Source organism: Bombus terrestris, chromosome 15 (assembly GCF_910591885.1).
Source record: "Bombus terrestris chromosome 15, iyBomTerr1.2, whole genome shotgun sequence".
Classification (NCBI taxonomy): Eukaryota; Metazoa; Arthropoda; class Insecta; order Hymenoptera; family Apidae; genus Bombus; species Bombus terrestris.
This window is the reverse complement of record NC_063283.1, coordinates 10,346,641-10,364,450: the sequence shown is the minus strand read 5'-3', so window position 1 is coordinate 10,364,450 and position 17,810 is coordinate 10,346,641. Positions and strand designations below refer to the sequence as shown.

Genomic DNA, 17,810 nt, shown 5'->3' with positions numbered 1-17,810 from the left:
AATTTTCATCCTTAACACGATATGCAATGATACATCGAGAAAGATAAAAATATTTATTAGAAAAATCTTAGAAAATTGATGCAGCAGATTTATATGTTATGTTCTGAAAATATTAATATTTTCTAGTGCTAGTTCGAATTCTAGTTGACATCACAAATTTTTACGTTTAATTATACAATTAAAAATTAAAAGATAGAAATTTCACGCTTATTCGATTACAATTTAAGTATTTGTGAGTAATTAAAAAGGTATTCAAGCGATTGGTTATAGAAAATTCTTCCCTTCGATCGTAATTGCTTCCGTGAAAATAATATCCGGCAAAAATGTTCTAAAATTATTTCTCTGGAAATAAAACAGTTTTACGAGTCGAATAATAAATGCCTGTACGTTTCCGCTGGATCATTCCCATGAAAAACAATGACCGTTTAACAGTGGATAATTGTCACAAGCTGGATATCGCGAAGTCTATAAAGATTTAGCTGGTTGAACAGGCGAAAGTTGTCCACCGTGTATAAATAATACTGGAGCAGCATTCGTTTGGATTCAGTGCACCTTGATCTATCGCCGCGGCTAGGAAAAATCATGGGACGACTGGTTGGTATTTCGAATCTTCAACCTTTGAGTTTCATTAAGTAGATTCTTCCTTTTCCTCCTTTCGCGAATATTTTAACGGATCAAAGGTGAACTATATCATTTTATTTTTCTTTTGAAATTTTAATCGACATTTCAATTGCAAGTAGTACTAGAAAATACTAAATTCCAATTATTTTGATACTTTTTTTCATGAAAATCGATGTATACATCGAATCTCCTACTCATCTTGTATAAAACAATGATACACCCTGATTCGATAACATTTTCCAAAAATACGTTTTAAAAATGTTTTAAAAATGTTTTACTCTTTCTCCTAATCCATAAAAATTCAACGCTTTCAACTAATATTTATGGAATTTTCACACAGCAGCAAAGCATTATCGCGTTATTATGCTTCTCTATCATCCTAACTTGTTCTGCCACCCGAAAAGAGGACCTCGAAAGGGCAGCGGAGCTCGCTGTAGAAAAGGCCGCGGAAAGGGCAGCCGAAAGAGCAGTGGAAAAAGCGTTGGAAGGCGGAAATGTCACTACTGAATCAAAGAAAATTCGGGAATCTTACTCCAACACGCGAAAAGTTCCTTATCGCGAGGATTTCACTTACGAGAGTCATTCCTCGTCTTTAGAAGACGAAGGAGAACCAGAGGACGACACGGAGGACTGGGGGTACTCCAGAATATTCAGATCAAGGTCGTTTAAAGAATGGCCAAGTAGAATCAGAAATGAAGGTTGGAAAAGATTTCCAAGGAGCGATTTGTCTCTGCAACAAGTTTCAGCTTGGGAAAGGCCAAAAGTGTTAACAGTTGAGAAGAAGATTCCAGTACCTGTGACTGTAAAGAAAAAGGTACCATATTCTGTGTATAAACATATACCCTACGAGGTGAAGGTGCCGGTACCACACCCTTACACAGTTGAGAAAAAAGTACCATATCCTGTCAAAGTGTTCGTAAATGTACCTGTCGAGGTACCAGAGCCGTACACAGTGGAGAAAAAGGTACCATACGGAGTGAAGGTGGATCGGCCGGTACCGTACAAAGTGGAAATTCCAGTTCCCCAGCCGTACACCGTCGAGAAAAAGATACCGGTGGAGGTAAAGGTGCCGGTACCACAGCCGTACACCGTCGATAAGACAGTGCCCTACGAGGTCAAAGTACCGGTTAAGGTACCACAACCCTATGAAGTGGAGAAGAAGGTACCAGTACCAGTCAAGGTCGTCGTAAATCGACCTTATCCAGTCCCAATACCAAAACCGTACCTCATGGAGGTCGCTAAACCGTATCCAGTACCTGTGGCCAAACCGTACCCTGTTGAGATTAAGGTACCAGTCGATACACCTTTCCCTGTACCTGTGGAAAGACCGGTACCGATACCGATAAAGGTACCAGTGCCAAAACCGTATACTGTGGAGAGACCAATTAAAGTGGAGGTAAAGAAACCTTATCCAGTAGCAATCAAAGTACCGGTGGACAGACCGTATGAAGTGTATGTGACAAAGCCGGTACCAGTACCAGTAGAGAAACCATTCCCTTATTGGGTTCAAGTGCCAGTACCAGTGAATCTTGATTGGGACCAAGGTAGTTCTCATGGATGGAAGGACCGAGGAGATTCGAGGGAAGATGAGAAGAGTATAGAAGCTAATGATGTACGTAAAAAGAGAAATATTCGATCGAGACAGTAGAAGATCGAGTTGTGGATCGGGTGCATTGAATTTGTGATGAGTGATAAGTTAGGGATGACAAGGATCGTATAAGGATTATTATATATTGTTTAAAACAAGTAGAGGATCCTTTTTCGTGTCACTTTGATTTTTCTATTTTTTAAGGTAACGTTTTACCCTGTATAAAGATTATTCTTTTTGATAATCACTGAAATTGAATCACTTTTTGAGGAAATATTTAATTTATAAATCAAATTTTACTAACACTACGTGAAGAATTCAAGTAAGTGTATACCATGCAAAGAAAAATGTACATATTTTAATGCTGTTTAATTCAGTAAAACTGTTCATAGTAACGATCTTCTAGTTGTTTCGTGTAATGTAAAATGTATATTTTGACTGATTTCCAGCATCGTTGATTCTCCAAAAGCAAAGATGTTCAGGATTCTTATTTTTAGGAATAATTCTCATTTATAAGTTGATTTTCTGTTTAATGTAAATAAATATGCTTCTAATACTATACACTCTGGAAACCTTGTTTTCTTATCGGTCTTCGCATGTTTCTTTTCCATTAGATTAATTTCTCGCGAATAATTAAACGCATGACTGCAATTACTTGAGTTTCTCACGGAAAACTCGTTAACGCTTTAATCGATATGCATATTTCTCGAACTGTTCTGTTCCCCAAGAGTAGATTCTTTTTAAGGAAGTACTCGAAAAATTTCAATTACAAAGGATTAAAAATCATTCTTTTCTAAATTCACATTTTTATGTATTAAATTAAAGTTTAAATCAATCTTCTGAACTTGTAAAATTACTATCTAAACTGCTACTTCGCGAAAAGTAATGATTATCATGAAGAAATTACCTAATGATCAAGTAATATAAGATCGTGTTTAACTCTTCTCTTAAATGTAGTAATTTAACTTCCGGCTGTAGTAAAATATTCCTAGACGTCAATAACGATGTATAATTCATATATCTTTAATTGATGATGGTAATTTAGAAACTCACGATACTTTCACGCATCAAAAATCAGCAAATGTTTCATCTAATCTATCAATGATATCACCGTATTTATTCCTTGGCATTTATTACTTCTCCCTCATGCTATTTTACTTTTAAGACCGCATAATTACTATGTAAACTGGCGATTAAAAAGCAACGGTGCGTATAGTTTTCCATCTAACTATTCCAATCATTACCTTTCCAGTTTTAGGATTAACAGTCTAGCATATAGCAAATACAAAATGTGTAGTTTGACTTCCTCCATTTCGTAACCGTACAGCGTATACATTTTCAATTTACGTTTACCAAATGACCAACGAATTATGGGTGAGAACGTACAATATTATATTATAACATATGAAATGTTCGGTAGTATACGTTACGGAAACGAATAGAATTCGGTAAGACTCTCTTGTCTTACTCTCTCCAAGCGTAACGTGATTATCGTTTATCGACGCGATCGCGTTGCAGCGAGCTCAGGATCTACACGATCGATCTCTCGAGTCGGACGTAGCTTTATCCGCTACCGACACGAACTGTAGGTATATCTGTGGATCCCACCCGTCATACGTTCCGTATGTTCGGTGCTCCCTCCACCACCGCTTTTCATTTTTTTGTTAATTCTCCCACCGCGAGCCTTCTTCCTTCCTCACGCTCTCTTCGTTCGACGAAAGAGGATTTCGCCGCAGACCAGAGGATCTACAGGCGATGGAAATGTCGCGCGTCCTCTTACGGGAACCGGAAACAGAGGGGGCAATCGCCTTGGCGAGAAACTTTGAAGTATGACAGAGAGAAGGAGAAGGAGAGGAGCATTGGACTAAATATGAATTCGCCAATCCACTGGCGTAAAATAACAAGATCTTTCAGAATAGGCGAAATTTTAGAAGATTGTCAACAATAAGTGGCGTTGTATATCTTCCAAAACACGATTTACATCCTAAAGCTCCAATTTTGATAATCTCTCGTTGCCAATCATGAAATCCTCAAATATCTAATTTCTAGATTTAACTGTGAAATTCTCAGGTACCAGCATCGGGTCAAAACTAACGATAAGTAAGTACTTGACAATCGTTGAAAATTTTCGTAAAAAGAGAAGCTGAATCACTTGCTGCGGGTTCGTCTTAATGGAAGTCAATCGATGATGAGAACCAAGAAAAACAAGGAAATCTAACAGAACCGTTAGGCAAGCTGCATTTAGGATTCTAATCAGTCTACCGTGAACATCCTCTTTGTACGATAAAATTCAGCAAATACGTCAGTTAGTTATCGTGTTTCTCCCTAATGGGTCTTCGATTGCCTCTATAATCTTCACCATATTTGCACCACTGGTTTCACGTATTTTCCTACTGTTGGTTCTCTGTTATAGTCTGTGTAAGATGCAAGTATAGTTGCAATCTACGCTAAACTCGGTATCGTTTCGATGTAATCGATCGATTTAGAGATAGAGGTGCGAATCGAGGTAGGAGGGGAACTTGATAAACACTCGTACGTCTTCCGCGCAGTGAGCGTTTCCTTTCACCCTGGAAGAGAATCCGTGGTAGTAGCTACGCCAGTGCAACGGGTTATGGAAGCAAAGTTGCGGCCGGTTGAGATTTGAAAAAATGCTATAACGTCGCGCGCTTCGAACAAGCGGCCGGTCGCTCGCGCGCCACACGCGTGTGTTTCACTTTTCCGCGAACGTAGCGCGAACAGGGGGGCTCGCGATCGATCCATGGTCGGGGGAAAGCGGACTATAAAGTCGGTGGCATCTTGGGGGGAAGTATCCAGTAAAGTCTGGACTTCGCCCAGATATCGGAGTGCCTGTAAGACATGAAATTTTTGGTGAGTACCGACAATCAACTATCCTCGAGAATCAGAGAATCAACGTTGAACAGAATTATAAGATAGAGTCCTTTAAAAGCAAAGAACGTCGAATAAAATACTTGAATAGAATTCTTTAAAGGCGGAAATTTTGAAATCTTTAATTCTTCTAGACTATACTATTTATACGATATGATAAAGTTTCGAACTGTTTCGAACACAAAATTTATGAAAAAGATAGGATAGGAGTAACTATTTTATTTCAGATTCCTACGATATTGTTTGGCCTACTGGCCACAGCGGTGTGCGAGAAGGAAACCACGAAGAACGTGGCAGCTCAAGAATCTAACGTAGAAAAGAAGCAAGAGAAACGAGGACTCAGTCATCTCGAGGGAGGCATCGAAGGCGGTGACTACGGCGGAGGACATGAGATCGCTCTGTCGGGAGGCCATGGCGGTGGATACGAAGGAGGTGACTATGGTGGTGGCTACGGCGGTGGTTCTGGTGGAGGCTATGGTGGTGGCTACGACGAAGGTGGCAAAGTAAAGGAAGTCACGATCGTAAAGAGCGTGAAGGTACCCTATCCGGTCGAAAAGAAGGTTCACTATCCAGTAGAGAAAGAAATACCATACCCAGTCAAGGTCCCCGTGCCGCAACCGTACCCAGTGGAAAAGAAGATTCCGGTACCAGTAAAGGTTCTGGTTAAAGTACCGGTCCATATTCCACAACCCTATCCCGTGGAGAAGAAGATACCGTATCCTGTCCAAATACCCGTGGAAAGGCCAGTACCGTACAAAGTTTACGTGCCACAACCGTATCCAGTGGAGAAGAATGTACCTTACCCTGTGAAGGTACCTGTACCACAGCCGTACCCCATCGAGAAGCCTGTACCATACCCCGTGAAAGTCGTGGAACACGTTCCCCAACCATTCCCTGTCGACAAACCTGTACCATACCCTGTGAATGTGCCTATTGACCGACCTTATCCCGTTCACATCCCGAAACCGTACCCAGTTCCGGTTGAGAAGCCGGTACCAGTGCCCGTCGAGAAGGCTGTACCTTATCCAGTCAAGGTAGCCGTAGAGAGACCAGTCGGAGTTCCCGTAGAAAAGCCGGTACCTGTCGAAGTTAAGGTACCCATACCAGCGCCATACCCAGTGGAGAAACATGTACCGGTCCCTGTTGAAAAGCCTGTACCCTACGCGGTTAAAGTACCAGTCGAACGACCAGTAGCAGTTCAAGTTACGAAGCCAGTACCAGTGCCTGTCGCCAAACCTGTGCCCTATCCAGTTAAGGTACCTGTACCTGTGTCGGTGCACAGCCACGGAGGAGGTTATGAGTCTGGAGGTTACCAATCTGGAGGTTACGAATCCGGAGGTTATGAATCTGGTGGTGGCTATGAGTCTAGTTATGGAGGGCATTAGAAAAATTAAGATCGAAAGGTCGGCATTAACATCTGGTAATATCGGCTCGACCGCCCAAATAGTCGCGTCGCCTTGATTTCCCCTTTTTGGAAATTCCCTAGAATTCATTTTCGACGCGACGAGGGTATATTTATTTTAATTATTTCTTAAAAAATCATTTCACTGGGTTGAAGAACGATTTACAGAAAGAATGAGTTGCGAAGTGGACGCTAGTTTTTGGAAAAAAGCATTCTTCAACCAGTGATTCATTCTATTTAGATCCTAGTGTTTTGATATCCTTTGATACCTGAGTACCTAAGAATACACATATTGTACATGTACGATGTATTGTATAAAGATTCACGCGGCGTCCGTCAGCAGAGTGACTGATTTGAGCTCAGCTTGTCGGACGCCCATATACCATGTCTTTCGCTTCTTTCTAATAAAACCAAAGAACAAAAATCGAATTTCTTTCTATTGGTTGCTTCGTCTCCTAACCAAACTTCCAAAATACCATGAAAGTTAAACAAATTTTATGAGAATCCGTTTCAAAATTTCTCAAATATTCGCCAAAAACTAATTCTGAATTGAATCAAGACCGTTGATTACATTTTTATTCAACGGTTTCGTAACTGCCTTTTCCTTCTTAAGGAGAGCGTCCAACTCGGAAAATGCGATAGCATCGCCGAATCGACTTTCGCGATGCGCGGTAACGCAACGTTACGTCCGTAACAAATGGTTCCTGGAAAAGTTGGAAAGTAACCGGTCGGTGGGCAAGAACGATTGCTCGCGAATGCGTTAACACGGAAGCGATCTGATGATTAACGCAACAAAAAACTGGCCAACAATTAAGCTGGCCGTGGTCGAAGTAAGAGAAACTTTCATCGAACATGCATACGTAACGATGCCGATAGAAGAGCCGAAAAGTTTCAATAACTGTTTAAACAAAACCACGTGCTTCTTTGCAGAGGATCGTTAATACGGAGAAAGCCTCTTTCTCCCAATGTATCGATGATACTACGAGACGAAACGCAGTTGGCAACGAATTAAGAATGATCAGAAGTGAAATCGCGCCTTATGGTTTTCATAAAAGGAGAAATCTAATTGGTGGCGATGTACTTGCGCGTTTCGTTGATAAAATATTATTACGTTTAAGATATTTGACTCTTATTGTAATATGAGGTATGAATCATGGAGTTCGGTGATTACGTTTATCGGGAGCCACTCGAAGAGATCACTGATATTCTGATAACCTGTATCGATTGTAATCGATATATATATATATGTATATCTCGTTGATTCCAAATAAAATTTGATAAAATTCCACGATATTCGTATCTCTCTCTAACAATAGAAAATCAGATAATGAAGTTCAAAAGTGATACTTCTAATGAAGAAACTAAAAGGAATTGATATTATATTATCTGATACCTTGTCAATACACGCTGTGCGTTGTCGCTTTAAACTTGGCGGGTCTCAAGTAACTCGATCTTAGAAACTCAAAAATTAAGAACTTACCGAATATAAGGGATGTTCGCAGGAATGTGATATTTGGCGCCAGGATCGAAGTCATCCTCGGTTCTCAAAACAGGCGGCTTGATTCCAGCGTATTGTTCCATCAATCGATGCCAATGACAATTGTAGTCTTCCCTAGTGATGTAACCACGGAAGATGTCCCACCGCCATCTCTCCATCGCAATGCTGAATGGCAATATCACCAATTTGTCCATCGCCAAAGAGAACAGGTAATTAATATCCGCTGTAGGTTCATCGATAAACTTGGTACCCAAACCGAGGGTTTGTAGATGACGAGGAGTGGCGACACTGAGGGCAACGGCTTCACCCACTGTTTCGTGGAATCCTGTATAAACAAGCACGTTTTGCTTCTAGCGATAACCATGAGGGAAAGCGACAGGTGCATTAGACAGACAAATTGTCAACCAGTAAGTATCCTCCAGTCTCTTTTACTCCTCAACGATGAACGACGAGAGATTGTTCTTATTGAATCGTAACTTTCTTACAGCTCAATAACAATTTTATCCCGTGAGCAGGATTTTATCTGGCTTTCCAGTCGATCATTAGTAATTTTCTCATTAAACTACAGAGATAGGATTATTTGAGTCATCTAAGCTTCAAATTACAACTGAAAGTATTAACATTGAACAAAGTTATTTCCTTTTTATCAGTACAAGTTATCATATCCTCATAGAAAATGATGGTTATCGAGCTGTCAATGTAAGTATACGATACGTTTTACTATTCATCACGCTGCTACTAACGAGTCAAATAATCTATTCTCAAATGTAGATCGATTAAGAATGTTTCATAATCGAGTTTGGTAAATTACAAAATTACTGAAAAATTTCTTTGACTCGACTCAAATATCTGACCGACTCGAAATACCCTATTTTACTCTATCCTAAATCTATTTCAGGAATTGCCCGTGACCGTCAAATTTTCCATAATATCTATTCACTTAACATAGTCCGGTTATTCCAACCGACTTTCCAGGCCCCATAAAGCGACTCCGCAAGGTCACAGGCATCGTTCAAGACTTATTTTCATAGTATCTAGTCGGCGGTTAGGCGAACGACCGACTGGCGGAACGGTGAAAGCGCGATTATACCATAATAAAAATATTTTAACGATCTGGCGTCCCGGATTAGAGAGTACTCGCACATCCATTCGGACACACCGGGCCGGTACTCGCGCGAATCCGCCTCGACCGTATCGTTCTCGCTCTCGCTTTCGCGCTATTAGCCGTAAAAGTTCCGAGTGGACCGCCTACCGGAAGTCGAGGAGCGGACCAGACTTATGTAACGACAGCGACTTATGTCCATCATGCTATCGCGTGTCGTTCCGTCGTTTCTCGTTCATGAACCTACCGTTCGTTTTTATAGGCTTCACTATCGTGTGTATTCCTCGTTTGTTCCGTTTTCAGAACATCGAAACGCTTGTATTTCATTTAATGACGCACGATTTCCGGGTGGTCGATATGCGATCGTTTGTAAGATGTTTGCGAAAGGAAGGAAAGTAAGTCTGTACGTTTGATTACCTTTTTTTAGTAGTTCGCGATGGATTTTTTAAAAATGTTGATTTTACTTTGCAACACAGAAAAAATTGATTTGCAAGTTTGAAAGGAAACGTCTACGTCACCTGGATTGGCGCCGTCTCTGAATTCTCGAGCCAATCCGCTGTAACGTAAGAAGTATTGAATGTGAGCCATTTCGTGATGTACTGTGATTAGATCCTTCATGGTAACCTTAGTACACATCTTGATTCTGAAAAAAATGAAATTAATTAGCTAACCTGTTTCTTATAATTAGATTGCGGATATTTATTTTATAACAAGCGTAAACACGCATATACGATGATGTGTATAAATGATTGAAATAGAATTCTCTAAATAATGTGCATATTATTGCACTTGAAAAATAAAATATTCTCTCATTTAAGTTTTAATATTTTAGTCGTTTTTAAAGAAAATTTTATCCAATTGTTGATTATCTGCAAAATATAATTGTTCACATATATAAACATTCGTAATCTTTTTATCAGCATAAAAACCGATTAAGTTACCTGTAATCTAAACGATTGCAAAAGTCCCAAGCAGAAGCCTGGCAAATTAAAGGTCGATTTCCAGGGTCCGCAATTATACTACCAGCCCAGAATTCAGGAGGCATGGCGCTCAAGTTGAGGGACAGATAAAATTCCTCCGCGATCCTGAACATCTCGATAGGCGTGTAACCCTAAATCAATTGCCAAAACAATTTCAATTTCAATTCCGATTAACCAAAACATGATACGAGAGCTAATTACAACTAATTAGTTTCAATGAACGTGTTCCTACGGAGCCTTATCTCACATAAAACATAAATTCATGTAAACACGCAGTGTGAAAGTCTTTCGGCATAATTGAAAATGGATAAACGCAAGAAATAGTAAGAACGATTGTAATCGGATATTCGAAGCATAAACAAGAATTGGTCGTGAAATTTAAAAAATTGAATCTTGTGGTATTATTTGTAAGAGGGCGAATTCAATATTTTTCGTGCGTGATCAATGACTGAAGGTTTCAAAGTTTCATGCATTACGTAACGAACAATGAAGAGAACAGAGAAAAAGGAACAAAGAATTCCAATGGAAATAGGTGAGCGAAACATTGCATTTCTCGAATCTTCACTTACTTCACCGTCGCTTTCGAATCGTAACAGGTTACTTTCGATTTTACTAGGAAACAATGGTCGGTCTGGACTGAATTCATTAGCTTGTTCAACTTAATTCTTCTGATAAGAATTACGTAATGTGTAACTTTTACCTGGGCCTGCATTTCCTGTGTCACGTCCAGATAATTTTTCCCTGGATACGGCACCGTGATATCAATGATGTTGGTCCACGATTGTCCCCAAATATTACCTGTTAATTTTCGTTATATCTTAAAATACCTGCACACCTTACGCGGGGTTTTATAATAGTATTAACTCATTCAAGATATCAATAACTCAAACGTTGGTAGATATTTGTATTGTTAATAGTTAATAGTTAATAGTTAACCGGATGTTTTTTCAATGAAAGAAATCAGTTTAGTTTGAGAAATTAATTATACAAAAATATTATTGATTTAAGAATTCGGTAAAAAAAGAATATTTCACGACCAGGGCCGTGAATTTGTCAAGATGCAAGTCATAACTACAAAAGCTAGCCTAATTAGGAACAACGTTGTCAAAATACATCGATCTTGAATGTATTAAAAACCATGTTAGTACCAAGAATATGAGCTGGAAGAGGAGCATGAGTGCCGATCTTTTCAGGTCCATACAGGTCCCTCAATTTTCTTCGAACGTACGCGTGTAATTCTTCATAAAGAGGACGTATCATTTCCCATACTTCATCGATGTCTTGTTGTAGGTTTGGAGATTCATAGGGGAACATCCAATATTCGGCTGCATCAGTGAAATCTACGCAGCGATACATTTTTCTATAGTTACCGATTATTTCTGCTGGATATCTTTAATTCTTTGTGTTCAGTTTCTAAATTTTAGTGCAAAAGCTACCCGAAAAAATGTATTCACTACGCTTAAAAAAAGAAAAACAATTTTCCTTACAAGCTAGGAAATTCAACTTTAAAAAAGTTAAAAGTAGCGTTTGTTTTCGAACATACTATTCAATCTAGCAGCTTCATTGTTTAACATGACGAGTTGTTGATAGAGGTCCTTGATCCTCATCCCACTTCGTCTTCTCCATTCTGCCCAGACATACTGCAACTCATCCCAATTGCGGCTTTTCGCCATGATCTGCGATATATCTGCAAAACAACATTATTTCGGAATAAACGGCCAAGCATCTTCATCCGCGATGATGAATAAGTAAACCGTCTATTTATAGAAGCATCTCTCTGTTCGATTACGATTTTCACCTTGAGTAGCTTTCACGATTATCGTGTGACAGATTCGATTCTGATAGTTTGTTGCAACACATGTGATCTAAGCTTCATGTAAAGCTGACTACCGCAATGGTTAAACAAATGTAAGATATGTGGAGCTGATCTGCATAATTTTAATGTAAATGACGAACGAGATCCAGCTTCGTGGTCTTATTCATAAGCCTGCAATTATCTTTTAATGGGATCGTGTTACGTATTCGTCACTAAACAGCAATTTTACACGAGCAACGATTTTCCAAAATTATGGGGAAGTTCCATAAAACAATTGGCTGAACGACAGAGCGCTTGCCGATGAAATCGTTGGAGACTTAAGAACTATTACGCATTTTTCTCTTTCCGCGTGTTACGCGCATACTCGTTGTTACAGACTGAATCCTGATCGAGTAAATGAACCGTGAAGCAAGTAGAATCGCAAGGAGGATCGTAAACTTCCGTGTTTCTAAATACATTGCTCTTTGGGCGTTGATTGCCTCGTGCGGTTTACGAGGTGCCATTTAATATAACTAGACGCTTGAAAAACATATTTCCTAATCATGTAACGCGAGAAGAAATCGTTTCTACAAGATCCCAGATATAAATTAATTTATTAATCCTCTGAGAGACCTTTCAAACATTATTGGCATATTCTATAGGAAATTGCCCTTTTCGTCGATACGAAAGCTGCATGAAAATGGCTTCCGCTAGAAAAAGGGAAAATTTAAAGGAAGAACGTAAGTAATTCAACAAGAAAAAAGAAAATTAAAGTGCATCACTGTATGAAGATCTGTAGAATATCTGTAGATTCTGTGGGAGATCTCTGATATGAATTAATTTATTAATCCTTTAAGGAGAGAAACGATTTGCCAAACAATATAAACATTTTCTATAAAAAAAATTACTCGCTGAAAAGGAAAATTTCTAGAAAAGCTTCACATGAATAATTCAACCAAGAAGAACAAAGAAACTTAAAGAAGAGTATCGTGCAGAGAAAAAATTGCAAATTAAATCGCGATGAATTTTCATGAAACCCTCTGTGAATCTCTTTGTGATGCCGTCTCGATGTAGTATGTTGAAATATTCATCGTTTAGCCGTTTTGCGATTAGAGAGGCACTTTCTTGCGCGTAACAGTGGCCGCTTACGCATACCGTGGCAATTTCGCTGGCTGCAAGCCGTGAAAATCGTATCGCCATCTATTTTCCCCGATTCGGACGACTCTCGAGTTCTCAGATGTTATTCATTACCTGGATACAGCCGCAGCCCGCACCGGAAGGGATCGTTGTACGCGCAAATGCTAGCATCGTTATACACTGCCAGCATATCGTTGATCACGCTATTGTACTGAAAAAAAGGGAACAATAGGCATGAGAAGAGCTCCATGTGGAAGATTTAACTATCGCGAATCATGAGCAAAAGATTTTAATATATAATAAAAAAAATACGTTTCGGTTTATTCGATCTTTTGTTTAAAATACAAGAAAGACTAAACTTTGATTTATTCTATTGATTAAAAATAATAATCGAAAAATGTACTGATGGAAGCTGTTTCGAGTCATCAGAAGTAACAGAGAATTTTGAAAAATTCTCCATACGAAATGGAGGAAACAAGAAGGTTGTAATTCACTAAAAAGAAGAGGAATAAGAGAAGAGAGAAAAGTAATAGAGAGAAAACTTTAGAGGGGAAAGCGAGAGAAAAAAAATTCAGGAGACGTTATTTCCTGTGTCTCGATGGATAGAACGTCCTGTAGCTTATTTTTCGTTCCGTCTTATTTCTATAATCATTTATTTTTAGAAAATGTAATCTATTATGAACAGATACTTCCTATTTCTTTGACCGAGCCTGTTATACAACGAAAGGAAGTGCGTGATAGAATAGATTTGGTTGCTTTTCGTTTATTGCTTTGGGTTTCCTTTCTTGCACGATAGATGAACGCCTTCCTTTAGTGTGAATTGAATCGATTACAAGGGAGCAACTGTTTCATTTTTTGTTTGCCTATTATTAATGTTTCTTGTATGGGAAACTAGTTAATAAAATGAAGTTACGTCGAGCAACACAATCTAGTTAATTCTTTCACGCGTGATATCGCGTATATGAAACGTTATATTTTAATATGTTATTGTACAAATAGGTTTGTAAATTGCGTAATTTTAACACAAACTATATAAATGATAAGTATAATTTGTTTACGGTGAAACTAGTCTCAAACTTTTGTGCATTATATCTTTTCTACAAAACAAATTTTTCAAATTATAAAACCATACGCTAAACAATTATTACTCTAAACAAAAATTGGGCCCTGATGGGATTAGTAGTACGTATTAAGTAATTATTTACTCTGTCCAATTGATCCGGTGGAAGCGCCGATGGTCCAACAACAGATAAATATCTGAGACGTCTTCTGACTACAGGATCCCTAATGTTATCCTTATCGATCTTCGAAATCAAGAACCAGGCTTGATTTTGAAAGTCTGCGTATATTCTCTGAGCTTCCAGCTGCGAAAAAATATTTCAATAAACATTGTTAAAATGAATATCTTGATATCATTAATTTTTTAATATATTTATTCATTCAATGACAAGCGTAATTTATGTTAGAATATACAAGTCTTGTGTTGAAAAGCAAGGTAGTAATCGGTAAGAAGGTGATCGTCCGAGCGAAACTGGTTCGATGTGCAAATCAACCAACGCCAGGTTTACCGTTAGAGATAAACGTTGCTATCTTTACTCTTCCTGGGATCAGAGATAGACGAAGGCGCTGGAGGAAAGGAAAATGCTCGAGAAAGTGTATACGAGTTTCTTTATGGGTCACTGGGAGTCGTTCAGATAGCGTAAAGCGTAGAGGAACTCTAAATAAAAGTAAAAGTAGAAGAGTACTCCGTTTCCTTTTCACTTTAGATGTATCGATAACGAACAGCAGAAACGAAGAAAATTCTTAAACGAGTTTTTCTAGAATGTTCAATTAACATTTATGCTCTATGCTGAATAAAATTGATACTTATTTTTGAACTAAATATTTTTTACCGCGTTGGTAACAGTCACCTGCTCTCACCGAACATAGGATAATTCTATTTCGAAAATTAATTACGTAATATAAAATTATGGTGTGACAAAATTATGCTAGTTTTTGAATATATAAAATATCCAAAGGACAATGCTCACTGTAATGCTTGATAGATGAAATAAATCGCTGCCGTAGTTTCAGCTTTTTAGTTACGTTCGTAAGAATTTAATTTGCATAAATTTATTATACGATATACGGCCTAATTATAACGGAAGCGTCACTTCGGATATTTTGTAAATTCATTCACATTATACGCGCTCTGTGCATCTTTGAACGCTTAAATTTCATACAAATACATTAAAATTCCCAGTCTCATGAGAGACATATCAGTATTAAGCAACGTCGAAGAATCCCATGCACGTGTTCCACAGTAGGTCGCATACTGACGATACACGGGTTTCCCTAAGCTTCCAAGAATAACAAAAAATAATATGAAGAAACGAGGCAAGGATAGCCGACGATTATCATTAGCATCACGCGAATGTCTAGCGGATTTCGCGTTGAAGGCTGAAGATTTCCGTTCTAAGTTCGTTTGGACTGATGTTCCGTTGCGAAATCATTCAGGACACGCCGATAGCACAATGGCAACGACTGGGAACGTTTCCCGCGGAGGTGTTCGGCCCCTCAGCGGACAATAAAGGCCGGCTACTGTCGAGGAAATCCCCCCCGCGTACACGCGAAATCGCGATTCTCCGCGTCCTGACAGCCACGATGACGTTCCACAGTCTCACGAGCCGAATCATAGAGCAGGTCGAGGTCTCAGTGCCATCGAATAACGTCAAACGGTTGTCTAGTGTAGAATATCACATATCCAAGATTATGAAAGCATCTGTTTTAGAGTCTTTTTATCTTAAGCAAAGGATAAGTATTGCATAAAAAATAGAAAAATTATTGCACTATTCCAAATAGGTATCGTGTAGAATCTATTTTTTGAAGTAAATAGAAAATGAGTGGACCGAGATCTATAATGTACCACATTTATTTCTTTTTTACTCTAAATGTCTTATCGAAGATAAAACTAAAGATACTCGGTTTTCTCCTAGGACATTTTGTTTATCTATACACTATTAGGCTTGGATTAATCTCGGAGTAGCATACTCGTCATGAAACGTGTAAACTTGAAGTTCTAAAGTTAGTTGGCTTGTTTGATTTGAACATTACTTTAATTAAGCCGCAGGCTCGTGGGGAGACTGGTCATTAGTCCGGTTGAAATTCAAGGTCGATTGCATTAACTAGAACAGAATTCATGGCCGTAGGTTGGTGACATTAACGAAGAGTGAAAAGGTTGAACAATAAGGTGAAACTAACTCTTTCGAACGATACTTTCACGAGGTCCAAAAGTTTTTATCGTATGCGGGTATTTTGACCACGAATTCATAGAAATTGTTATTTAAATTATACATGCTGGTGGATAATTCGTATTTACCGCCTGCAGCTGCGTGTACTCGCTCACGTCGGTTTCGTAGGCCCACTGCGCTGCCACATTGGCGTTACATCTTTCGGTACCAAGGAAATCTAATCTGGCTAAAATATCTTGTAGCTGTGCTTCGGTAGGTGGAATACCTCTCCCGAGATTGTTTCGAGAATCGTCGTTCAGAGAGGGTAGATCTAGCTGGCCAGAGACCAGGGAGAGTAAACCAAAAAGAATCCAAGCGCGCATTATCTGGAAGAAAATTGTAATAATTGAATGGAAATGTCAAGAAAGGGTATAAAGCGCATTTACCACATTTTGGGGAAAAAGCGGGCTTTAAGCGGTTTATACTGTCTCATAAGTTACAAACACTTAACGTGTTAAATATCTAATAATAAACGACGAAATATCTTCAATCTGTGTGTACTAAAACGACCGATGGGAACTGTAGAACCATACTTCACGGTTAATTCAACTTTTACCAAAATATACTAGAGATCCTTGTTCGTGGTTTCCATTCGATTAATAAGATACAACTAAAAACATTATAATATGATAGTTAGCAAGAAACTGCTTATAATGTACTGCTATCAATCACTATTGCGCCGATAGTAGACACTTATGGCATCGACTGAAACTATATTGCTATTAATAAATAGAATCGATAAAAGAGACGAAGAATTCTTTTCTATGTCGCACATCTGTTCGTTCTCTTTTGGGTCAAATATTGAGAATAGCGAACCTTAGAGGAACTTTGGTGAATTTCGAGAAATTCCGTGAAATTTCATGAAATTCAATTGCTATCTAGTTCTATGCTAAATTTGAATAATTAATGTTGGAAAAATCCTTTTATCTGTTCTGGAAAATTGTTTTAAATTACACGAATGAACAGAGAATTACACAGAGAATGTAAATGAAACCTATTGTTAGCATGATTTGAGATAACGACTACGTTGATTAATTTAATGAGAGCCATTGGTTCGTGGTAGATAGTACATTGTTTTCGTAAATCATACCGCGAGCTGTATTACAACTAGGACGTTTACGTGTAATTCATTTCTTGACTTCACGGTCACGTATTATGTCTTCGCGTTACCTACTTCCTTTAGCATGAAAGGCTATTCATGCAGAGTAGTGGGTCATCTACGATCGCATGCCGATCCTGCCACCTTGGACGTTCGATATTTGAGCACGATCACGCGGAGCTATTAACCGACACGTGAGAAACTTGCTATATCTATGTCACGGATTGGATTTTTTATACAGCATCCTCTATCTCATTCATTTAGTACCTAATATTTATACACTACTGTTACTGTAAAAATAAAAGCTTGGAAATTTCCATTATCCTCTTGAAACGGGAAATATTCTTCCAATATCTTGCATAAGAAGTATTCTTGGATCAAACCTTTTAAATATGTACGTGCGCATTCCAAGATTCACACACTTCTATCACCA

General features: G+C 38.6%; 3 protein-coding genes across 6 annotated transcripts in view; 2 read left to right on the top strand and 1 right to left on the bottom strand.

Moving 5' to 3' along the window:
- Positions 1 to 17,810, bottom strand: part of LOC100643830 (angiotensin-converting enzyme) — a 56,547-nt gene that overhangs the window by 31,237 nt on the left and 7,500 nt on the right. For 3 of the 4 annotated variants that reach the window (XM_048412833.1, XM_048412831.1, XM_048412834.1), the window contains exons 2-10: positions 16,368 to 16,604; positions 14,215 to 14,373; positions 13,124 to 13,220; positions 11,621 to 11,764; positions 11,226 to 11,417; positions 10,778 to 10,875; positions 10,039 to 10,208; positions 9,616 to 9,740; positions 7,978 to 8,320 (exon numbers count right to left, since the gene is read on the bottom strand). In XM_048412833.1, coding sequence (XP_048268790.1) covers positions 7,978 to 8,320; positions 9,616 to 9,740; positions 10,039 to 10,208; positions 10,778 to 10,875; positions 11,226 to 11,417; positions 11,621 to 11,764; positions 13,124 to 13,220; positions 14,215 to 14,373; positions 16,368 to 16,601 — 1,562 coding nt within the window. In that variant the 5' untranslated portion in view covers positions 16,602 to 16,604. Of the gene's footprint in view, positions 1 to 7,977; positions 8,321 to 9,615; positions 9,741 to 10,038; positions 10,209 to 10,777; positions 10,876 to 11,225; positions 11,418 to 11,620; positions 11,765 to 13,123; positions 13,221 to 14,214; positions 14,374 to 16,367; positions 16,605 to 17,452; positions 17,480 to 17,810 lie in introns of those variants that run through there. The other variant, XM_048412832.1, reaches the window with a different exon arrangement.
- LOC110119924 (E3 ubiquitin-protein ligase RNF12-B-like) lies at positions 884 to 2,552 on the top strand (the record flags this gene model as incomplete). The annotated part of the gene is made up of 1 exon (XM_020866890.2): positions 884 to 2,552. A coding segment is annotated over one exon (1,386 nt), but the record flags the coding sequence as incomplete, so codon positions are not given.
- Positions 4,792 to 7,287, top strand: LOC105666553 (proline-rich protein 4-like). Its single transcript, XM_012317001.3, has 2 exons — positions 4,792 to 5,077; positions 5,323 to 7,287. The coding sequence occupies exons 1-2, from the start codon at positions 5,066 to 5,068 to the stop codon at positions 6,478 to 6,480; spliced, it is 1,170 nt and encodes a 389-aa protein (XP_012172391.1). The 5' UTR covers positions 4,792 to 5,065; the 3' UTR covers positions 6,481 to 7,287.